At 42.6% G+C, this 25,591-nt stretch overlaps 1 protein-coding gene across 6 annotated transcripts in view; it reads left to right on the top strand.

Annotated features, from left to right (window-relative positions):
- Positions 1-25,591, top strand: part of LOC134348348 (receptor tyrosine-protein kinase erbB-4-like) — a 1,006,440-nt gene that overhangs the window by 649,645 nt on the left and 331,204 nt on the right. For all 6 annotated transcript variants that reach the window (XM_063051562.1, XM_063051560.1, XM_063051559.1 and 3 more), the window contains exons 5-7: positions 4,050-4,115; positions 15,296-15,414; positions 20,930-21,071. In XM_063051562.1, the coding sequence (XP_062907632.1) occupies positions 4,050-4,115; positions 15,296-15,414; positions 20,930-21,071 (327 nt within the window). The remainder of the gene's footprint in view (positions 1-4,049; positions 4,116-15,295; positions 15,415-20,929; positions 21,072-25,591) is intronic.

The raw sequence follows: 25,591 nt of genomic DNA, 5'->3' as shown, positions 1-25,591 counted from the left end.
TGAGCCTACAGTCATCCAAAGCCTCTTACAATCTGATGCAACCAGTCAGAATGCTCTCCACAGTACATCCATAGAAATTTGCTGACACACCAAATTTCCACAAACTCGTAATAAAGTATAGCCGCTGTTATGCCTTCTTTATAATTGCATCAATATGGTGGGCCCAGAATAGATCCTTGAGATGTTGATGCCCAGGAACTTGAAACTGCTCACACTTTCCACCACTGACCCCTCACTGAGAACTATTGTGTGTTCTCCTGACTTTCCCTTCTTGAAGTTCACAATCAGTTCCTTGGTCTTGCTGAAGTTGAGTGGAAGTTTGTTGTTACAACACCACTTGACCTTCCAATCGATCTCACTCCACAGTGCCTCCTCATCCCCATCTAAGTTTCTGTCAATAACTATGGTGTCTGACCTTTTCCAAACTTATTCTATTTCTTTTTAATATATGTTGAGAGGAATGGAGTCAACAACACTAATGGTTCCTTTTCTTTTGATGTTGCATAACAGCCCATGTCTTTTTTTTCTTAATTTAGTTGACTAACGCTGTTTAGGTTAGTTTTTTTTGGGGGGGGGGTATATATTTTTTTCCTATTTCATGATTTTTCTTTTAGATTTTTTTTGTTTTGTATATTACATCTGTATCCTGTATGATTCGGAGATTTTTAACGCTCATGTGTCAATTGGGCTTATATTTAACTATGTTAACTATAACAATGTATTCCTAATAACTTTGTATCGATATTATGGTATGTTTATTATTATGAAACTAATAAAAAGATTGAAAAAGAATAACAATGGTGTCATCGGTGAATTTATTGATAGTATTTGAGTTGTGCCTAATCACAATCATGAGTGTAGAGAGAGTAGAGTCATAGAGTTTTACTGCACAGAAACAGGCCCTTTGGCACATTTATTCAATGCAAAACTACTTTCTGCCTAGTCCCAATGACCTGCTTCCGGACCACAGCACGGACTAAATACCTTGCCAAATCGTCGCAGACTTCTCAGGAATTGGAAGCACTGCCATGTTTTCCTCATGATGGCACTTACCTGCTGGGCCCAGGACAGATACCCTGAAATGATAACACCAAAGAATTTAAAGTCGCTGACCCTCTCCACCTCTGATCCCCTGATGAGGACAGGCTCATGGACAACCAGTTTCAATCAGCTCCTTGGATCTTGCCGACATTGAGTGACAGGTTGTTGGCCACTGAGTGTATGTTCTCCTTGTGACCATGTGGGCTAGTAGAAGTTGTGGGCTGGAAGCACGTTGCCACTAGCGGGCTGTCCTCAGCACATATCTGGACAGTGTTGGTAGTTGACGCAAACAACACAGTTCGTGTATATTTTCATATACATGTGACAAATCAAACTAATCTTATCTTAATCCTATCCCATCATTAATTCTATAACATATAACCTCTTTAATATTATACATAACAGATCGCAGGCCTCAACTTCCTTTTCCCAGTCTATCTCCACCATGATTCTTTCTGAATCCCTTTTGAATTCTATCTGTTCAGAATATACACCACGATGAGGTAACCAACAGCATTCTTGAGCAGAGATTCCCAAGTTCCACAAACTCATTGATAAGGATTTATCTCAGATCAATCCTAAATGCCAAAGCCTTTATTCTGAGATGAAGACCCTTAGTTTGCCATTCTAATTTCAGGGAAACTGTCTCTGAATGACTTGGCCACATTGCTGGTTGAATAATCACACTGGACATGGTATAAACATCCCTATTTCCAATTATTCCTCTTCTCTGTTCCAGACCAGTGGATTAATAAACCACTAGTCTGCTGTTGGGTCACACGATGAGGTTACGTTTGTCCTCCATTATGAGTGAAGCTTGGTAATACTAAGGACAGAGAGACTGTGGGGATAAGATTGAGCATGGTATATCTGTCCAGGGAAGGAGAGATCAACAAAGTTCCTCACCTTTATTGACTACTTCGCCTACTTAAACCCGAAGATGTTCACTGATTGGGTATTGCTAAGGTGATGCCAGTGTCAGGGTTGAACATACTTATAGAAATTTCCATGGGCAATCGATGTATCATCAAAGTAGTCCTTCAGAAATGTCTGTCTGCCCCTGAGAAGGGAAGTAAGAACTGGCACCCGGTAGTGAGTATCGAAACCAGAATCCAGATATCATTGGGACAAAGGGACAAAGGATAGCAGTTACCATATATTTGAGAATTCGATGTTCATGGAAAGTGTGCAGTCGGAACATAAGGTGCTGTTCCTCTAATTTGCATCCTGTCTGTTTTTCCTGGAATGAAGGAGATTAAGAGGAGTTATAATTTATGCACAGAAAATAATGAAGGGCTCAGGTAGGGTAGTCCGTAGGAATCTTTTCCCCCTATCAGCAGTGAATAAAACTAGAGGACATAGATTAAGGGTAAGGGGTAAAGTCATTCAGAGGGGATCTGTGGGGACCTTTACCTCATCAGAGTGGTGAGCACTGGGATACACTGCCCGAGAGGGTGGTGGAAGCAGAGTCACTGAAAACATGTAAGAAGATGAACACTTAAATTGCCTCGGCAGAGAAGGCCATGGACCAAGTATCGGAAGATGGAATTAGCATGGAGAGTGCCCATTGGTTAGCATGGATGTGATGGGCTGAATGGCCAGTTTCCATGCTGTATGATTTATTTCAAGTTCTCACAATGATCATGTGCTCTGCATTTTTAGTGTTCTTTGAAATCAGCTTCCCCTGAATGCCTGTTTAGAGTTTTCAGGGGTTATTGCATATTTATATACAATAGCTTTAGACTAAAGTTGGGAACATCTAAAATTTATCACATCTAATTGAATTGAATTGATTTATTATTGTTATATGTACTAAGGTAGAGTTAAAAGCTTGTCACTTATACTCTTCATGCGGATCAATTCATTACACAGTGCACTGAAGTAGTACAAGGTGCACCAGAAGGTTCTCAGCCCGAAACGTCAACTGTACTCTTTCATAGATGCTGCCTGGTCTGCTGAGTTCCTCCAGCATTTTGTGTGTGTTGCTGTAGAACAAAGTGTAACAGCTAGAGAGAAGGTGCAGTGCAGGCAGACAATAAAGTGCAAGGTCATAATGAGTTAGACTGTAAGGTCAAGGGTCCATATCTCTTAAGTTTATAGATGAGACTGTAGATATGTTCTCGAAGATATTGGCTGTGATGGAGTATTTCATTTATGAGGAGAGCCTGGATACACTGCATTTCTAATCCTTCAAGGCAAGGAGGATGAATGGGGAACTACAGAATTATAAGGCTCAAGAAAGGGTAGTTAGTTAAAAAGCAGCACACATAAAAGTTGCTGGTTGAAATTCCAGCATCTGCAGATTTCCTCGTGTTTGAGTTAGTTTAAAACTTTTCTCTTCAACATAAGTGTTTGAGGCTGGAAGGCATAGGTTTAAGGTAAAGAATCAAATGTTTAGAGACAATCTGAAGAAATATTTTTATACCCAGAGAGGGACTGGAATCAGGAACAGACTGCCTGAGTGGCTGGTGGACACAGGTACTCTCATAACATTTAAGAAGTATCCGGAGGAATGTTTAAATTTCCAAGGCATACAAACCAAGTGCTGGTAAATGGGACCAGTTGATGGCGACATGGATGTAGTGGTCTAAAGGACCTGTTTCTGTACTCTATGACTATGATCCTTTATGTCTTCGATTTTCCCCAATCTTCTCCTTTTACGTGAAAAGACTGTCACCTTTTGTTGTAATTTCTCAGCTCTGCATTAAAATCTTTATTGAATATTTGCCAATTTTCATGCAAATATGCAAATCTTTATAATAATGCTACAGATGCCAGAGGTTCCAGAAAGAGATTCGCCACTATTTTTCTCAATATATGTACGGCCAGTGTTGTCCATGACAGAATCCCTCTATCCATGCAATTACTAATTGACAATTTCTCAATTTATCATTTACCATTTACTATTTAGCGATTATGTTTTTGAAATGAACTCACTGTACAGTTGATCGGCATGTTTAATATTTAGTTGGTGATATATTGGGTGTAATCTTTGTTTTTGTCCACAGGTGGAAGATGCCACAAATCTTGCAATGGCCGATGCTGGGGTCCATCTGAGAACCAATGTCAAACCCGTGAGTATCCCTCATAAAGCGCAGCTACACCACAAATGCCCACTCTGCACCTACATGTAATAATCAGAATTTGATGAATCCCATTGCAAATAACTTTTTTAAACATGGGAAGAGCAACACAAAAGCGGCCGAGATGGAAGACCAGGTACTATATATCAAATATTTGTCATGGGTAGTGGTCAGGCGTAGCCAGTAAGAGCAGCTTCACCACACGATAGTAATCTGTTTTGAGAGTTCACTTTGTTGACAGTCTCTGCCAACGTACAGCCATATAATTCTGAAATAGATTGATGCTGTTGTATCTGTCACACCAGACACAGAACTCACACCATAACCCAGAGGAGGTCAACATCTCCTTGAGGCTGGGCTACCGATTTTTGAAGGGATGTCTTCTGCCTCTCCATATCAGACACTTGTCAGTGATTAGCTACTCTACAGCTATTGTTATATCAATAAAAATAGAATGTATGGGTCTCTTTCATGCACTTCGATGAAATTCCATTCTTCTTCCAGCAAGGGTGATTTTAATTTTCAGGTATTGTTTTGCAATCTTTCATGGAATAATTTTGCAGGGTGGAATCTAGTTCTGCCTCCTCCTCACTGAACGGAAAGACGAAAATATATAAAGGAATGCTTCTGAACAGATTGGAGTATCCTCCCTCCTCCACTCATACAGCACTGTGGTTGTCAGTGCCTATTATTGTCATTACCTCCAAGGTCATTTACCTGACTAAGTCTATTTTTGCCAGCCAGCCCCATCCAATTATATGGCTCTTGACAGAACTCACCATGCAAGTGTTGTATAAACTCGAGTTTATTATTGTGCTGAAGTACAGTGAGGTGCAGTTACAAAGATAAACTTGCTTGCTGCAACATCGTAGGAACATAGGTTCAGACAGTAAGACACAGAACATCGGTTACTCATGAATTATATAAGACAGTGATAAAGAGAGTGCAAAAGAAACTTAATCAGAGACAAGTCCATCATCTTCTGTGGCTTAGGTAGGATTAGGGTATTGCAGTTCAAATCACGAACCTAATGGTTGTAGTTAAGTGACTGTTCCTGAACCTGGTGGCATGGGAATTCAGGCTTCTGTATCTTCTGTCTGATGGTAGCAGTGAGAAGAGGGCATGACCAGATAATAGCGATCTTTCATGATAAATATTGCCTTCTTAAGGAAGTGTCTCTTTGGTGTTTCTCAAGTTCCAACAAAGTCTAAATAAGATTTATTATCAAAGTACGTATATGTCATCATATACTATCTCAAGATACATTTTCCTGCGTATAATTGCAAGAAAATAAAGGAATACAATAGAATTTATGAAAATCAATAAGCAAAGTCTGCAGACAACATACAAAAGAAGACAAATTGTGCAAATAAAACAATACATGGTACTAAGAACATGGTTATAGAGTCCTTGAAAGTGAATCTGTGGGTTGTGGAATCAGTTCAGAGTTGTAGTGAGTGAAGTTATCCATGCTGGTTCAGAAGCCTGATGGTTGAAGGGGAATGACTGTTCCTGAACCTGGACCTAAGGCTCTTATACCTCCTGCCCAATGGTTTTAGCAAAAAGAAACAATGGTCTGGATAGTGAATACACTGATATTCCCTGTAACCATGCGAAGGCCTTGGATACCCACCAAGTATAAATGCAGACATCCCACCTCTCCCGGAAGTTCCGGGAATCTCCCACATATCAATAGTGGCTCCCTGCCGCCCACAAATTATATACAATATCCCGGAAATAGGTTTTTTGGAGAGGGAGAGCGAGCATCCTGATTGGTCTCTCTTCGTGCTAAGAGTGGCCCCCAACCACCGGGCCGCGAGGAAACGATATGATTTGGCGATATGAGTCAGCTCAACCTTTCCTCATTCCCTGTCACGCACCGTTGAATTTTAACACACGCGAGGTCATCAGTGACCCAAGACGTGCAAAGCAATGGGTCCGTGACCCATTTGTGACTGTCCCCGCTGGATCATCCATGCCAGCGCGGGAAAAAGATCAAATCCTCGAGCTTGCAAATGACGGTGGGCTGAAAAGTATGCTTGACATAACGTCTCTGCCGGCATTCTGGATCAAAGTCAAGGCTGAATATCCTGAGATAGCCACGAAGGCACTGAAAACGTTGCTTCCATTTCCAACATATTTCTGCAAAGCGGAGTTTTCTGCAATGAATGTGACAAAAGCTAAATTGCAGAATAGACTGGACATAAGGAATCCCCTTCGAGTATCGCTGTCTCCCATCACCCCTCGATAGGACCGTATTGTTGCAGGAAAACAAACCCAGGGCTCCCACTGATTCAGCGATATTGGTGTGTTGCAATGATTTTATATGTTCATACGAGGAAAATATGCACTGTGTTTAATATCCAAATGTTACTTAAAATGTTATGATGCTATTGACTTATAAGTGACTTGTAATTCAGTGGTCCCCAACCTCCGGCCGCGAAGAATACAGCGGTACAGCGGTGGCCGGAACGCACCCAGCACACCTTTAAGAAAAAAGCCGAAATAAGCAAGCTAATTAATTAGGTGCCGCCCGGCACTTAAAGATGTGCTGGGTGCGTTCTGGCTACCACAGCATTCTTCGCGGCCCAGAGGTTTGGGACCACTGTTACAATTGACTTATCACTATATTCATGCGAGGAAAATATGCGCTGTGTGTTTAATATTAAATTTGTTAGATAAACCCCTTTAGAAATGAAATTGAGTGTATTAACCACTTACAAGTAACTTATAGTTGACTCGTCACCTATATTCTGGTCGCGTTTAACACCACCCACCCCACCTCCAGGGTCGGCTGGTCCGCAAGAATATTGTCAATATTAAACCAGTCCACGGTGCAAAATAGGTTGGGGACCCCTGATTTAAACTAGCTGGCTCGCTGCCAAGGGGCTACGCTATTGATGTCCTACGTGATGAGGCCAAACTCCCTGTAGACTTGCTTAAAGTTGTAATAGAATAGACATGATAATACTATATAAGTACATATTTTAATGTCACATTTGCTGCATTTACTCAACTTGGTTTACAGATTAGACAAAATCACTAAACAAAGTATTACATACACCCTTGGAGGTCGACGGGGGGGGGGGAGCGGGGAATATGGGGTTGTGGGGAGGTGGGGGTGCTACCTCCCTGAAATGAGTTCTTGCAGGGTGGGATGTCTGTAGGTGCCGCATGCACATCGAGATTCACGGAGTGTTCTGTTGGCACTGCAGGTACTGATTGGCTCTCGAGTTCTTTCACAAAGTTCAGTTGCACGTTTGATGTGAGTTGGGATGTGCAACAGGTGCTGCAGCCAATGGCATCAGTGCTAGCTGTAAGGAGGTCAAAGGTGATCTCAGTCCTTGTACACTAGATGAGGACAGAGATACTGTTGTTGACAGACAATATTACCCTTGAGTATCCATGTTCTTCACTCTGATCTCATCTGTCACCTCTGCCAGTGACACCTTGATTATTCAACTTGGGGTGGGGGAGGAAATAGACCATCCCTGTCTCTCTTCAAACATCCCTTAGGAAAAAGACCTTCCTCCCAATCTCCACTTTTCATAACCAAGGTCTTCAGATGGGCACTGGGAAAATCAGGGTACCCACGGGCTTCATGGGACCTGGCTTCCCACAGGCTCCCTGGAGCAATGCAATCTTTGCTGCCACAAGGAGCTTCCCCAACAGGAAGAGCAAGCATGGTGTTAATCTGTGCCAGACAGTTGCAGCTGATGCTAAAACCTTGATGAAATTGCACCCATGGGTGCATAGTAAGGCCTGTGGTGCAGCACTGCATCCATAGGATAACTTCACTCTCCACAACTCTGAACTGATTCTACAACCTCTGGACTCACTTTCAAGGACACTACAACTCATGTTCTCAGTATTATTTATTTATGTTGTTTTTATGTGCGCAGTTTGTCTTCTTTTGCACATCGGTTGTCTGTCAGTACATGGTGACATATACATGCCTCGGTAATAAATTTACTTTGACTTTGGTCAAGTTCAGAGATGGCATTGCACCCCACTCCCATCATCAGCATCATAAAGTTCACTCAGTGCTCTTCTGTCCTCACCCTGTCACTCGACAGTCAATATCCTCCATCTACTTATTTGAATGCCCCGCCACACCTTCGCTCACTATTTCTCCAAGTCCTACTTCTCTGATTTGACTTCATCAGCATCTGTTTACTTTTCCAGTATTCAGGGGAGAGTTGATGGAGGCATACAAGGTTATGATGGGTATAGTAGGGTAAATGTAAGCAGGCTTTTTTTTCCACTGAGGTTGGGTGAAACTAGAAATAGAGGTCATGGTTTAGGGATGGAAGGTGAAATATTTAAGGAGAACCTGATGGGGAGCTTCTTCACTCAGAGGGTAGTGAGAATGTGGAACTAGCCGCCAGCGCAAGTGCTGACTGCGGGGTTAATTTCAACATTTAAGACAAATTTGTATAAGTACATAGATGGGAGGGTTATGGAGGGCAGGTTGATGAGAGTAGGCAGATTAATAGTTTAATAGATGGGCTGAAGGGCCTGTTTCTGTGTTTGTAGTGTCTATGACTCTATCACTTGTATTTTTTTTATTTGTTAAATGTTAACTTGAGTCATAGAGTTACACAATACTGATACAAGCCCTTTGGCCCAAATCATCCTCGCTAACCAAGACACCCATCTAATTTGTCCCATGTTTAGCCTATATCCCTTTGCTATCTTTCCTATCCATGTACCTGTCCAAGTGTCCTTTAAATGTTGTTAATGTACCTGCATCAACTACTTGCTCTAACTGCTCAGTCCATATACGGATCACCATCTGGGTGAAAAAGCTGCCCCTCAGGTTTCTACTAAATCACTTTCTTCTCATCCTAAACCTACGCTCTGTAGTTATGAATTACACAGCTCGGAGAAAAGGACTGAATTCACACTATCTCTGACCTTCCTGATTTTATGCACGTCTGTAATATCACACCTCATTCTCCGACACAACAGTGAATGAAGTTCTATCCTAGCAAGCCTCTCCCTATAACTGAGTCCCTTAAGTCATGACAACATTCTTGTGAATCTTTTCTGCACTCTTTCCAACTGAATGGTATATTTTATTGATTTTATTTTACCTATTTGCATTCTGTAGCAGGGTGACCAGAACTGAACACAATACTCCAAATGTGGCCTCACTAATGTCTTGTACATAACATCCCACTTGTATACTCAGTAAGGTGACTGTTGAGGACCAGCATGGCAAAAGTTTTCTTCACCACCCTAACTATCTGTGATGCCACTTTCGGAGAACGATGTACTTGTTAGGGTCATCTGTTGTATAATTAAGTTGAAGCTGGTAAGGACGTAAGAATGTAACAGGCTGAATTTTTCTGACAGAGTCCCACTCATTTCTTGTGTCACCATAGCCACAAGCATCCCAGATCTGGATCACCTCAGGCTGAGACCATCCTGGAACAAGGATAAGGTCTTGAGAAAAATATTCGGTCAAGATGTGCCCCCAGAATCTGTCACATCTACAGAGCTCCTATGGAATTCTTTGGTGTCACCATTAGCTTTGACAACTGTCTTTTTTTCCAGTGCTTCTACATATCTCTGACAGAAACTTCTGATAACTTTCAAAATGAAATAAAATTTAAATCGTTGAAAATTTGAAGATCAAGGATCAACTTTATTCACCATTTATATTTACATATAGTAGGAATTTCCTGTGGTGCATTGGCAAGACATGCAACAAAAACATTTAACAGTTATAAAGAATAAAGAGTAATGTAAATATAAAATCAGAGGTTAAAGTATGGAATAAATACATAAGTACCAGCATGTATTTATAATATATATAGCATTTTTAAAAGTGTTTTGGAGTGTTTACAATCCAGTGTAGTGACAGGCGGTAGTAGATAGAAGGGAGTGGGGGCTAACTAGAATGGTTGATCAGATTAACTGCCTGGAGGAAGAAACTTTTAAGATGCCAAGTACCATCATTAAACAAATAAAACAAAAACAACTTATAAATTCTACTGTATAATTAAGCATGTGCATGTAATTGAATTAGGAAAGCACAACTGACCTTTCTTCCTTGTTGCTGGGCAGTTGCCATTCAGATGAATCCTCTTGGGTTTTGCTGCAGCTCTAACCTGGCACAGGAGCTGCGGGCAAGTTCCCCAGTGTGGGCACAAGGTAACCCCAGCAAGCTCCTGCTTCTTCTTCATTCCAGCAGTCTGCCGAGCTTCCCTGGTGATCCTGGGACTTCCCCCCTTCACATGGCAACTTTGAAACCTGCAGACACTATAAATGGATGGAACTGCTGAACCATTTAAGTCTTGACGTATCACTACAAATTCTACTTTTTTGTTCAAAGTAAATTCTTGTAACAGACCCAACACTTTGATGGAAAATGTTACTGGTAGCCCAGGGCTGCTTTATTAAAAGCAAATCCATTTCTGGTGCTGCTGACACAACAGAGTGGAATATTATCAAACATGTCGGTGTTGGTGGCAAAGCACTGAACCAATGTCAGATCAACTTTCATTTTTTCTGCACTTCCACTGTAAGCTAGGAATTGGATTGAAAACGTTAAATTCCTGCGGCAGCTTGAATATTTAGCAGGTATATTGATTTTGATACTTTTTGCTGTGCCTCTTTTATTTGTAGGCATTTGAAAGTTCACACAAGTTAGAGAGAGAACCATGAACCTCATTTTTTTCTGGCAATCTGCTTTTAAATTACCCAAATGATAATATTATGTATGCTGGTATTTCATAAAATCAATTTCCCTAGACATAATAATGAGGCAAAAAAGAAATGTGAGCATTCACATTTAAAAATGTCACTGATCGAATGACAACTTGAGTCTTTTCTCTAATGGGAGCCGTAGAAGTGACTCACCGCTTGGTCAGATCAGTCACACCTTAATAAAGTAGTTAACAATTTAGCTGAAACATTTTTTCACCCTCCAAATCGAGACTGAACTAAAGGGGAAAGTAAGATATTAGGAAATGAGAGAGGACTTAAGAAAACCTTGCTTACCAACTGATACTAAGAGCTGTGGGTTCTGTGGATTCTAACGTGGCCTTTGGACCCCAAGCATCACCATCACGCATCCACTCACTTTGACATGAAACTCAGCCTTTAGTTTATGTCAGTTGTTCTTTAAGTGAACTGCAAGCAGGATACAAGCAAGGTAATAGACGGAGCCTTATGGCACACTCTGAAGATGGTAGCAACCCACCAACCTTAAGGAACACACATAAAAATTGCTGGTGAACGCAGCAGGCCAGGCAGCATCTCTAGCAAGAGGTACAGTCGACGTTTCGGGCCGAGACCCTTCGTCAGGACTAACTGAAAGAAGAGCTCGTAAGAGATTTGAAAGTGGGAGGGGGAGGGGGAGATCCAAAATGATAGGAGAAGACAGGAGGGGGAGGGATGGAGCCAAGAGCTGGACAGTTGATTGGCAAAAGGGATATGAGAGGATCATGGGACGGGAGGCCTAGGGAGAAAGGATGGGGGAGGGGGGAAGCCCACAGGATGAGCAAGGAGTATAGTGAGAGGGACAGAGGGAGAGAAAGGAGAGAGAGAAAAAGAATACATATATATAATAAATAAATAAATAACGGATGGGGTACGAGGGGGAGGTGGGGCATTAACGGAAGTTAGAGAAGTCTATGTTCATGCCATCAGCTTGGAGGTTACCCAGACGGAATATAAGGTGTTGTTCCTCCAACATGAGTGTGGCTTCATCTTGACAGTAGAGGAGGCCATGGATAGACATATCAGAATGGGAATGGGACGTAGAATTAAAATGTGTGGCCACTGGGAGATCCTGCTTTCTCTGGCGGACAGAGCATAGGTGTTCAGCAAAACGATCTCCCAGTCTGCGTCGGGTCTCGCCAATATATAGAAGGCCACATTGGGAGCACCGGACGCAGTATATCACCCCAGCCGACTCACAGGTGAAGTGATGCCTCACCTTGAAGGACTGTCTGGGGCCCTGAATGGTAGTGAGGGAGGAAGTGTAAGGGCATGTGTAGCACTTGTTCTGCTTACAAGGATAAGTGCCAGGAGGGAGATCGGTGGGGAGGGTTGGGGGGGATGAATGGACAAGGGAGTCGCATAGGGAGCGATCCCTGCGGAAAGCGCGGGGGGTGGTGGTGGGAGGGAAAGATGTGCTTAGTGGTGGGATCCCGTTGGAGGTGGCCTTAAGGTAGGTGGACCAACCTTAAGGTAGTATTTTCCCTAGTAACAGACAGCCATGTACCACACTACTCCCCCTTTACAAACAGAAATTTACTGATAAAATATTTACATTGGAGGCTTATCTACACTGATAAGTCAACAGAGGTTAATTGTGAATTTGTATGTTCAGTGTCATTAGATATATTGACTCATGATTTCTTTTGCAGTTCTCAAGAAACTACAAGCACAATTTATCCACAGTAATGTGTTTAGACATTGTTCATAAGTAACATATTTGCATTCACAGCCTTACTGCAAAAGATTATTTAACATATTCACAATTGTATGTAAGACCTGCAACAAACTCAGGCTATGTCCACACTAGACCGGAAAAATCCGTAACCGAAGCTTTTTCTCTTCGTTTTGACCCTCCGTCCACACTGAAATGGCGTTTTACTCCCCCGAAAATGGAGATTTTCTAAAACACTTTCCAAAGTGTTTAAATCTGAAAATGCCCGCTGGGCATTGTAGTGTGTACGGGGTAACCGGAGGTTTTAAAAAACCTGTCGTCCCTTTCATCAGCGAAGAGTCTATGGCTGTAGGAAATGTTTCCAGGGTGACCCCTCTGTGGGAGTGGGAGAGATGTTGGTGGGGCCACCCGGGGGTCTGTGTGTCCGTATGTGTAGCTATTGTGGCTGTGAGGCTGGTATTGTGGTGGTGAAAAGTACTGGGGGGGAGCCATCATATTCCTCATCATTGCAAATCCCTCTGCAACAGAGTTAGTCAGTTTTTCAATGTTCATCGTCAGCCAGGTCATACTGTCCGTGAACTCCCTGTTGGTTGCCTCCATACGCTCCAGTATTTGTTTTTTTTAGTTTTAAGTCCTCCTGCGCGAGAGCCAACAGCTGTCTGTCGTTTGGCAATTTCCTTTTAAGTTTTTCTAGTCTGTAACTGGACAAATGCGCAGCAAGTATACTGTTTCCTCTTTGTCTGTTTTCTGTAGCTATGTCCTGTGCATGCCCAGTAGGAAGAGATTCGCCCAAATACCCGTTTGGATGGAGGTATTTTCAAAAACGCCTGGTGTGGACGCCTATCATTTTTACGCGAAACCGGTGTTTTCAAAATTACCCAGTCTAGTGTGGACGTAGTTTAACTGTATACATAGGGTCATTCTACTTGGAAGCCAGCTCTCTGGCCCATTGAATCAATACTGAGCATCAACCCATTTACACATAATCTATACCATCACCATTTTAATTTCCCCACATTCCCCTCACCTTCTCCCAGACTCTACCCCTCAGCCATGCTAGGGGCAAAATGCAGTGGACAATTAGTTGAACACTTTGAAAACATAAAGTTCAAATTACTAATACTGCGACCTGAAATAAGCCTGTAACATATCACCTGACCCACAATCAGTTGTTCTGTATCAAGAGATTAAGATTTGCATCTCCACCACACGTTCTTTGGCTGTTATTGTTTTGTTGCCTGCTGCGTTCTGTGTTGTTCTGCTGAGCATTGTGGGTAGCCAAATGAGTGGCGACACTTGAGGTCTGGTCCCAGCGCAAACTCGGGTTTGTTGATGAGTAATGCAAAAGACACATTCCACTGTATGCTTCAATATTAACGTGACAATTACATTTAAATCTTGAATCGTGAACCTTGCATGTTCATACATGTGTAGGCACACACACACACAAACACACACATGGTGAAGAAACGAAGCCCATTGAATAAAACAAAATTGATGTGCATTTCACTTACTACAAGAACCAAATGGAAGTAAAATTCCTGTAACAATGAAATTACTGCCCACTTATAATGAAAATTGAAGTATATTAATCTTCCATTACAGATGACACAAAAATGAAGTTGAATAGGCCGAGTGGATCATTGGAAGCTGATAGATCTAAAGTGCCTAATCTCTGTCTGCCCCTCACTGAGATCCACTTAATTATGCTTTTAGAAGCCCGGCTTCGTCTCCGATGCTGTGCACAGCCACTCTCTGGATTGCAGTGCTTTTCTGCAAAGTGTAAATTCAGGCCATGGGTCAGACTCACAACTCAGGGAAGTGGAAAGATAGGCACCTCCTCTGGATTAGCGAGTGCCTGGATCGATATCAAATGCAGCAATTTCAAGGCCGGCAGATCATTTGCCATGCGTGAACTTGAGCTAGTTGTTTCTTTCATAATATCAAACTGTCAGTCAGTTCATTGGTTTCTCCTGTAGCGATGTTTTAATATGACAAACAAGAATTCATTACACCAGGGCCCATTGTATTAAATGTATATAAACCTCACACCACTGTCTGTCTTGCACAGTTCATTTCTTTTATACAGTAAGATTTTGTATTGACAGAGGACTCAGACAGTTTAATATATTATGTTTATATATGTATGCTAATACTCAGTATTCCTGGTGAAAGTGCTTGGTGCAATTTATTCATCACAAAGCTAAGTCTGAGGGCCCAAAGAGACTCATCCACTTTTCTCTATCATACCCCTGGATGCAAGCTTCTCTACAGTAAGTGTGTGTTTGTCTCCCAGTTGTGACACCTGTACTGTGAACCAGTTTCAAAACAATCCAGTGTTTGTGCTCAGATTTCTCCCCAAAGAAGATGGTAAATAAATCCGAGCACCATGTACGGCAAGGACTACGTGCCTCTGAGTTCCATTGTCACTTTCTGAAACAGATTTTGTTTCATTTTAAGCACTTTGATTCTCAAGGAAGAGTCCAGGTGAAAGTATTTTGCTAATCTGCAGATTTCTCCTGGGTAAAAAAAAGAGAGAAATAATAATGGAAAGCTTTTAGATTTGTTGTTACCAAGATAAGCTCCTTCATTCACAGCCTCCCGTGTACAGGGCAATCATTCCCTTGGTAATTTGCTTGTGCAAAATGCTCCTGTAATTTTGCAGTATTAAATGGACAATAAATTGTCAGACAATTCCTCCCTTGAAAGGGAAGCGCGACATTGATGTGCCCTCGCCTTAAAATTGCATGTGCTCTTTCCTTTGCAGTTACGAAGACGGTGTGCGCCCAGCAGTGTGATGAGCGATGCTTCAGCCCATTTGTGAGCGACTGCTGCCACCGGGAATGTGCAGGAGGCTGCTCGGGCCCAAAGGACACCGATTGCTTCGTACGTGGGCCACAAGTAGCATGAACCCATCATGCATATGTTGCAGTATTGTTGACATATTTCATCTGCAGTACATTGCCACAGGACCGACTCCAGCTCATCATGTTATTATTGGCTGATTCCCAAAGCCATTTCAGATTAATTGCGCTATTGTTTACGTATTTCAACTGATTCATAGTAACATTGGCTCTCTTAGCTTCATTACAGTAACAATGACCCATTCCGTTCCCAATTAATGTACATGTCTAATCATTGTGGAAACTCCTAATTCTGGTCACCAGTTTGTGGCCTCATTTTTCCCATCTGAAGGATTGGTGTCCCACCTCAGACAATGCAATCTGCTCTGCATGGTTGAACCTCACAATACTAAAGCATCACGTTATATATGACAGTAATAATTAAACCAAGAAAGGCTTCACTTTTCTACTCTCCACTGTAGTGAATCTATGGTCTGCATTCTTTGCCTATCTTCTGAGCTGCATTGAGCGATAAGAGGGCTAGTTGTAATGCCTTTTGTAGTAGTTATTCCACACTCTCCTCATTAACAGCACAACTACTTCACCTAAAACTACCCTGCCCATCAACAGCTACTTCTATGATACCGACAGCCTGGCATTCTGACCTTTTCCCCAGTAGAGAATCAGTTGTCTTTGAGCTAACTTTTAATTAATGGCTGACCAGAATACAAAGTCTGATAATGTGCTTTTATGAGTTTATGCTTTAGGCCTTTTTAGAATACTCCTTTGATTATGCCGGTTTGAAATACTTCAGCTTAAAGATGTATTTTCATTTGCTCAAACTGCTGACACAAAGCCTTGCTTGATAAAAAGTAAAACATACCTTGCTAAGTTATCTCTGGCTGGACAGAGATAAAGGACAATACATACCTTGAACTGTTACAACAAGATAGTAGTAAAGCAATATTAGTGATGAAGGTTAACATGTATATTGGTTGTAGGAAAATATTAATCCAACCCTGGGGTACATTTGGTACTGTAAAATGGAAAGGGTTTGATCTCAGCAATAGGCTAATATTTAAAATTATAATTAGGGTTTCTGAATCCATAAATTAATAATATAACTTAAAGAACCTGATGCTAATTTAGTCCATCAGAAGATGTTTACAATTAATATTGATTGAATGGCGGCACATGGGCTAATCATGACTTAAAGAAAGACAGCTTTCTTTACCTTGTGATTCAGCAGGGTATATCATTGTTGAGTAACTGGTGTTTGCCTCCTCTCTCTGAACCCTTTAATGGAGGCAGGCATTCTTACTATAATCTTACTAGAATTACATAGTGATATGAACAGACTATTCAGCCCTTCAAATATCCTTTGTTGCATCTTAACTCTGCCTAAACTTAAGAAAGAATACTCTGGCCAAGCAGACATTTTGTGCTAAAGGAAGAAAGTATTGGAAACACTCAGCAGGTCAGCATCATCTGTGAAGTAGGAGGAAGAGTTCATGACAACAGGGACTTCAACCTGAATTGGCAGTTACTTCTCTCTCTACAGATAATGAGTGTTTCCAGCAGTTTTGGATTTGACTTCAGATTGGCAGGTTTTAATTTTCAAAAATTTGCACTCTCAGTTTTTACATTTTTCACTCGCTCCGGCCGGACCTCAACAGATTTTTGAGGGGTTGGTTTCAGCAGACTTTAATCATTCTGAACTTCTACTTATTAATACTCAGTGGAACGGAGGCCTGGTCAGAGAAACATTCACTTAATTAAACCTTTAAACGATGAAGACAGGGAATGGGTAGATGTTAAATGTCTTGGCTGAGAAATTCGTCAGCAGCTGTAAAATGGTTCAGTATTTTGTTGTTAGATCTACCCTGAGGATTTCTCAGTGAGAATGGAAGTGCTGTTGGGTACAGCCTGTACATTCAGGGCTGCTTGTTTACATACCACAGGGACCGGGAGGACAGTCGTCTAAGTGCAGGACCACAGGAAAAGGAAGAGGGAGTGTTAGGTTTTGCTGGTGGGGTAGGTCCATGGATGAGTGGGAGAAGAGTGAGGAACACCTACTGGAGTTTCATAGACACATAGACACATGGTTGGTGGTTCTGGGGCAGGATTGGAAGGACGGAGAGAGTAAGATTGGTGGATGTGTGACTGACAGTAATGGGACAGGATTGATGAGATGGAGGGCTGGTGGTCCTGGGGTGGGATTGTGAGGTCATGGCCTGGGATCATTGGGCTGTATGGCTGGTAGTCTTGAGGTAGTACAGTATTGGTAGGTTATGGGGAAGCAGGGAATGGTGGTTAAGACCAAAAGGTGTAGCAGCAGAATTAGTCCGTTCAGACCATGAGTCTGCTCTGCAATCAGTCATGGCTGGTTTGCTTTTCTTTTATCAAAACTATTCTCCTACCTTCTGCCAAGAATCCTTAACTTCCTCACCAATCAAGAACCTATCAAACTCTTCCTTAAGTACACCTAATGACTTGATCTTTATCACCATCTGTGGCAATGAAATCCACAGATTCACCACCCACTGGCTGAAGAAATTCCTTCTCATCTCAGTTCCAAAGTGTGTCCCTTTATTAGGATTCTTTGCTCTCGGATCCTACAATCCCCTCCCAAGGAAATATTCTCTCACCGTCCTCTCTATCCATATCTTTCAGTACTCAGTTCATTCCATTGAAATTATTCCCCCCCCCCCCCCCCCCCCCGCCACCGAAACCCTTTATCCTTCTGAATTCCACTGAGTGCAGGCTCAAAAATCATGAAACGCCCCTCATTATAGTTGGTCATCCCCCTCGGGTAGGTTTGGAAGGTCATGAGGTAGAATTTGTGGATATATGGCTGGTAGTAAAAGGGTGGGATTTATAGGTCACAGGGTAGGATTGTTGGTTAATGGTGAGTTCTGCAAATGGGTTGGCGGGGTGACTAGTAGTCATGGAGAGTGCAGGTCGATACATGGGGGGAGGGGTTAATATGAGTTCTGGAGTTGTGACTGGCGGTGGGAGAGATGGTCAGTTGTGAAGAGTGTCAGTCGTGGTGGGAGTGGAATCTGTCCCGGAGGTTCAGCGGAGGGTGGTCAGAGATGTGGACTGGGATTGTCAGATTGCTCTGTGCTGTTGGGAGTCAGGATGAGCCCTCAAATTTGGATGTAGTCGCAGTCACTCTGGATTGCTGCCGTAACTCCTGCCCTAGCTCGTGTGGTCTTCTGCTGATGAAGGACCCCAGATCTGCATTGTCCACGGGGGCTGCACTCTCCGCATTCGGCCTCCTCAGGGCAGTCGCACATTGCTCTCACAGAGAACTCTGAGTTTACAAGCTTCTTCCCACTCCCTACCAAGTTTGCAAATACGTTTGATTCTTCTTTCAAATTAGTCTGCCTAGCACATTGAAGAAAGAGGGTGACCCCTTTTCCTGACGTAAAGCAAAATGCCCATAATACTGAAAATCTGAAATGAAAATCAGAAAATGCCAGAAATACCCAGCAGCTCAACTGGTGGAAAAGAACAAAATTAACATTTGACAGAATTTGGCATTAGTGTCCTACTAGGGTAGAATATTGTCTTATTTTTGTTTTTAATCTATGTTCTGTCATGTAATAAATCAAGAGTGATCTGATTGTAACCTTAACTATAATTTCTTGAGTAATCTTTTATCTCCTCCTTTATCAAAAAGTCTTTCGCCCCCTGACTTAAAATATTCAAAGACTCTGCTGGCACTGCCCTCTGGCCCACAGACTCAGTCTTGGAGAAAAACGCATTGTCTCCTCTGTCTTAAATAGGCAAACCTTTAGTTCTAAATAATGACTCCTGGTTCTGGATTCTTCTCTACCCTTCCTTTCCACATCCATTCCGTCAATGTTCCTTCAGACCTTGCTGGTTCTCATTTTTCAGAGCTGTGATGGGCACAAGTCTGACGTGTCCAACCATTCCTCAGAGGACAATCCACCCATTCTAAGGAGACACAAGAAAATGCGGACGCTGCGACGTGAAGCAACACACAATGTGCCGGAAGAACTCAGTGGTCAGGCAGCATCTGTGGAGGGAAATAGAGGATGTTTTGGATTGAGACCCTTCATTCCAGACGAAGAGTCTCAACCTAAAATGTTGATTATCTATTCCCTCCATTGATGATCCTGACTCACCGAGTTACTCCAGCACTTTGTGTGTCATCACCCATTCTAAGTATCAGTTTGATAAACCTTCTCTGATCAATTTCCTACAAAATCACATCCATAGGACATAGAACAGCACAGCACAGGAGCAGGCCCTTCAGCACAAAATGTCATGCCGAGCCAAATAGATTAGTCATCAAATGGCCAACTAAGCTAATCCCTTCCCTTATTCCTGCACAATGTCCAAATCCCTCCATTTCCTCACACTCATTCATCTATCTAAACATCTCCTAAAAGCCCCTAATGTATCTGCCTCTACCACCACCCCAGGCAACACATTCCTGCGCCAACCACTCTCTGTGTGAAAAAGAAAGTGTGTCTCACATCTCCTTTAAAATTGCCACCTTTCACCTTAAATGCATGCCTTCTGGTACTAGATATTTCAAGTCTGGGAAAAAACATACAGGATGTCTACTCTGCCTGTGCTTCTCATAAATCTTATAAACCTCTATGTGATCTCCTCTCAGCCTCTTCTGCTTTAGAGAAAACAGCCAAGTTTGTCCTCTAATCTTGGCAGCATCCTGGTAAACTTCTTCTACACCATTCCAAAGCCTTGATCCCCATCCCATAATGGGGTGACCAGAACTATAAGCAATCCTCCAGATGCAGCTTAACCAGAATTTCATAAAGCTGCAAGCTGTATTTAAAGATCACTCATTAAATATCAGACAAAAGCAGTACACAGTACTCGAGATGTCATCTCTGCAATGTCTTTTCTAAATGATGCATAGCCTGCCTATCCTTTTTACTCAATTGATGCAGGAATAAACTATATTATCTTTTCCAGTTACTTCTTGTGCCTGCATGCTGGCAATTTGCAAATCCTGCTCTCGGGCGCTCACTTCACGCAGAATGTCTCACCGAAATTGCTGATTTAAAGTAGAGAACTGGAAAGGAGGAATGGAAAGGGTTATGTGGGATAGTTAGCGATGTGATGAGAGCATGTCACAATAGTGGACAGGACTGGAATAGCTGTGACTTATTAAAATCAGAATCGGATTTATTAAAACATTACAATAATGATTATATAATAAATAAATAATTAGTGCAAAAAAAAAGCAAAATACTGAAGCAGTGTTCAAGAGTTCATGGATGTTCAGAAATCTGATGGCAGAGGAGTAGAAGCTGTTCCTAAAACGTTGAGTGTGTGTATTAGAATAATAAAAAACAGAGAATGCTAGAAATATTCAGCAGGTCATGCTGTATCTACGTAAAGAGGATCAGAATGAATATTTCAGGATGAAGCCCCTTTGTCAGAACTTGTTACAGTATTCGGTAGCTCAGACCATAAGAACCGTGTGCTGTTGTTACTCTTCATTGAATGGTGACTGCATTTGCTTCCTGTAACAATGCACCTCTCTCTTCATTTCACAGGCCTGCACCAACTTCAATGACAGTGGAGCTTGTGTCATTCAGTGTCCTCTGCCTTTCTTCTATAACACAATAACATTCCAGGTGGAACCTAATCCCAACGCCAAGTATACATATGGAGCCTTCTGCGTCAAGAAATGCCCACGTAAGTATTGCCAGAATAAAGGGCCTTGTTCGCTGCACTTGCGGATCAAATTCAAGTTTATTCTCACGGGCATACATTGCCAGCGATTAGAAGCCATGAAAATTCACTTTTTACATCAGCAGTACAGTACTGCCTAAGTTGTCAGCATGGTTAAGAAGTGTTCTGGCTTTCATTTCCCAGGGGAATGAGTTCAAGAGCCATGAGATAATCTTGCAGCTCTATAAAACCCTGGTTAGATCACACTTGGAGTATTGTGTTCAGTTCTGATCTCCTCATTATAGGAAGCTTTAGAGAGGGTGCAGAGGATATACACCAGGATGCTGTCTGGACTAGAGAACATGTCTGACAAGGGCTTTTTCCTTTGGAGTGCAGGAGGGTGAGAGTCAACTTAGTAGAGGTATATAAGAATTTTGGAGGTACAGGGAGATAGGACAGCCAGCACCTTTGTGCCGGAGTTGGCAATGGCAAATGCCAGAGGACATCTGTTTAAGGTGAGTGGAGGAAAGTGTAGGGGAAATGGCAGAGGGAGGTTTTTTACAGAGAGAGTGGTAGGTGTCATGGCTGGAGGTAGAGCTGATACGATAGGGACATTTAAGAGACTCTTAAATAGGCACATGGGTGTAGAAAAATTGGAGGGTTATGGGCTGTGTAAGAGGGAAGGGTTAGATTGATTGTGGAGTAGGTTTACCGCATATAGGTTGATGCAACATCCTGGTCTGAAGGACCATACTGCACTGTACAATTCTATGTCCCACGTAATGCTGGTGTCTGAGTTATGGTTTGGTTGAACCAGTAAAGGAGCGTGGCTCAGGTCTCTGATGTGTGTATGTATCATCTTCAAGTGCCGTTTTGTATGACATAGGCGATCATGGCCATGATTGTTCTTGGCAAATTTTTCTACGGAACTGGTTTGCCATTTCCTTCTTCTGGGCAGCATCTTTACAAAATGGGTGACCCCAGCCATTATCAATACTCTTCAGAGATTGTCTTCCTGGTGTCAGTGATTGCTTCACCAGGACTTGTGATATGCACCTGCTGCTCATACGACCATCCACGACCTGCTCCCAATACTTCACATGACCCTGACTGGGGGGCGTTAAGCAGGTCCAATACCTTGCCCAAGGGTGATTTGCAGGCTAGAGGAGGGAAGGAGCACCTTACACCTCCGTTGGTGGAGAGGTACCTCCAACCTGCCACCCCAAAGCATGTGTATGCCTTGTGTGTCATTATCTGTGTATCATTATTTGTGCGTGTCTATATGTAGGGTTGCATGATAGTGTGGTGGTCAGCACAGCACTTCACAGTACAGGCAACCCGGGTTCAATTCCTGCTGCTGCCTTTAAGGAGTTTGTACACTCTCCCCGTGACCATGTGGGTTTCCTCCGGGTGCTCCAGTTTCCTCCCACAGTCCAAAAACGTACCGGTTGGTAGATTAATTGGTCATTGTAAATTGTCCCATGGTTAGGCTAGGATTAAATCAGAAAATTGCAGGGCAGTGTGGCTTGAAGGACAGGAAGGGCCTATTCCCCACTGTATCTAAATATATATATATATGTAGTTGGCCCTCTGTATCAGTGGGGGTTTGGTTCCAGGACCCCCCGCGGATACCAATACCAAATTCCACAGATGCTCAAATCCCGTATATAAAATGGCTTAGTATTTGTACGTAACCTATGCACATCCTCCCGTATACTTTAAATCATCTCTAGATTACTTATAATACCTAATACAATGTAAGTGCTATGTAAATAGTTGTTACACTGTATTGTTTAGTGAATAATAACAAGAAAAAAAGTCTGTACATGTTCCGTACAGACGCAACCATCGTAGCTCTTCCGGGAACGCTGATGCTGCCTCGGCATCAGCCGATGCCAATTCTCCCGTGATCTTTAAGTTCTTGAGGCTGTAGCGCTTTACGTAACCAGCCAGCCATCCCTTACTAGCCTTAAACTCCTTCCTCTCGCTCACAACACAAGTAGCGAACGAACGAGATGCGAGGAAAACAATGCTCAAACAATGAGTAATACTTTTAATCATCTCGGGATTACAGTACTTATAATACGTAATACAATGGAAATGCTATGTAAGTAGTTGTTACACTGTATTATTTAGAGAATAAGGACGGTTTGGAGGAGACTCAATAATACTAATGCCAGGATCTGTGCTCAAACGAGCGCTGGAGAGAGAACTTACGTTTTTTTTTCGATCCCGATCTGCGGTTGGTTGAATCCATGGATGCGGAACCCGCGGTTATGGAGAGCCGACTGTGTGTGTGTGTGTGTGTGTGTGTGTGTTGTGTGTGTATATATATATATACCTGTGTACTTATATGATATATATTTCATTTGAAACCTCCCAGCATAGTCTGTGCACATACTCACAGGAAACAAGATCAGCTTCGTGTCATCTTGAGAATCTGTCTCCCCGTTATGAATTTATGATCAATCTTTGTATTATACAGCTGATGAAAACATTGATTCCTGACTAAATCCATAAAGTCAACCAGATTGTAACTCACGAGGCGGTTCCTATGAGTCACAGTGTACTCCCACCGATGGATTTCCTCTCAGTCATGATTTCTTCAGGTCTTAGCTCTTCCTCTGTTGCTGAAGGAGCTGGCTGCTGCCGACTGGACTGTGGTGCATGAGGGAGCCCAGTCAGGACAAGGTTACATGTTTCTGACTGCACAGCATGCAAGCCTTATGTTAGGGGCTTTACTGAGCAGAATCACCTCCCATCGCTCTCCCAATCACAAGAACCAAGAATCACTCCAGTGCTTTTAAGTGGGCTGTCCACTTCCCTTAGTATCTCCACCGCTATAAGAGAAGCGCTGGTGAGTGGCTCAGATATTCATCCTTGTGTCACAGTTTAGTTCTGTTGTTCAGAACTGCAAAACTGCCAGCCTTGCGTGTGTGGCATCAAATTGCAGACGTAAAAGACCGCAGCTGCTGGAATCTGGAGCAACACTCAAAACGCTGGATTAGGCAGCATCGGTGGAGGGAAATGGACAGTCAACGTATCGGTTGAGATGCTTCATCTGGACTGAAAGATAGAGGGAAGAAAGTACAAAAAGGTGAAATGAGGGGTGGGGACTTCTCACTTCCACTTATCACCTCCCAGTTTCTGCTGCCATTGCCACCCCGCCTCTCCCCCGTCAGTCTGTCACTCCTTCCCCTCACCTGAATCCCAGTCTTGCCCCACTCCTTCATCCACCTTTTACACTGCCTTGCTCTCCTCCTCCTTTCAGTCTCATCGTATGGTCTTGACATTAGCTGTCTATTTCCCTTCACAGATGCTGCCAGATCTCCTGACTTCCTCCAGCGGTTTGTATGATGGTATATGTGGCATGCCTGCATTCGTTGGTTAGGGCATTGAGTGTAAGAGTGAGGCAGCCATGTTGGATATATATAAAACTTTGGTTAAGCTGGCCTTGGAGTATTGCACACGTTTCTGCTCACCTCATCATAAGGAGGGATATAGAAACTCTGGAGAGGATGCAGAAGAGGTTTACCAGGATTCTGCCTTGATTAGGAGCTATGAACTCTAAGGAGATGTTCGACAAACTTGGTTCTCTGAAGTGTCACAGGCTAAGGGGAGACCAAACAGAAGTTTATAGAATTACAGGTAGCATAGATAGAGCAGACAGTCAGAATCTTCTTCCCAGAGTAGAAACGTCAAGGAGTAGAGAACAGACCTTTAAGGCAAGAGGGTTACAAAAGATGTCCAGGGCAAGTATTTTATACAGAGGGTGGTAAGTGACTGGAGTGTGCTGCCAAGGGAAGTGGTGGAAGCAGATACCGTGCGATAGTCATGTTTAAAATGCTTTTAGATAGACAGGAATATCTGGGGAATGGAGAGATGTGGATCAGGTGCAGTCAGAAGGAGCTAGCTTAATTAGGCCTAGTGTTTGGAGCAATCATAATGAGCCTATGGCCTGTTCTTGTGCCATACTGTTCTGTGTTCTATGCTCGAATCACCCTGCAGTACTCCAGAAATGCAAAATTCTGAAAGTTTATGTCTTTGATTGTAAAGTTTTTGCTCTCCATTACTGCCTCTGTGCACACAAAGAAATGAATATAAAGTATTTAAGAGGTAAATATCACCAACACTACTCTCCTGTTGTTGAGAATAGGGCCTCCTGGCTCACATCCTCTTCCCATGCACCGGAGAAATTGCCCCGACTTTTGACATTTGCTGCCAATGATAGTTATCAGTAAATAACCTCTATTCTGGAAGTTAAAACAAAGTCCAGCCGAATGAAAAAAAATATTGCACAGAAATTGAGCCCAAAATGCATACTGGCAGCACAGGAATAGGAAATGTGATATGGCGTGCTTCCACCTCCTTACATAGAGGCTGCTGAACTAATGTAGTAATGATAGAGCTGGTGGCCAAAACGTAGCATTGCATGCACTGAATAGTCAGTTAACTCAGGATAGATGGACAGAGTAGATTGTAGGTGGAGACCTGCTTCTTTGCAGCTTGGCAGCAGTGGTTAATGATAGAGATGGAGAAAGGTC

Source organism: Mobula hypostoma, chromosome 6 (assembly GCF_963921235.1).
Source record: "Mobula hypostoma chromosome 6, sMobHyp1.1, whole genome shotgun sequence".
Lineage (NCBI taxonomy): Eukaryota > Metazoa > Chordata > Chondrichthyes > Myliobatiformes > Myliobatidae > Mobula > Mobula hypostoma.
This window is presented reverse-complemented; position numbering and strand designations above follow the sequence as displayed.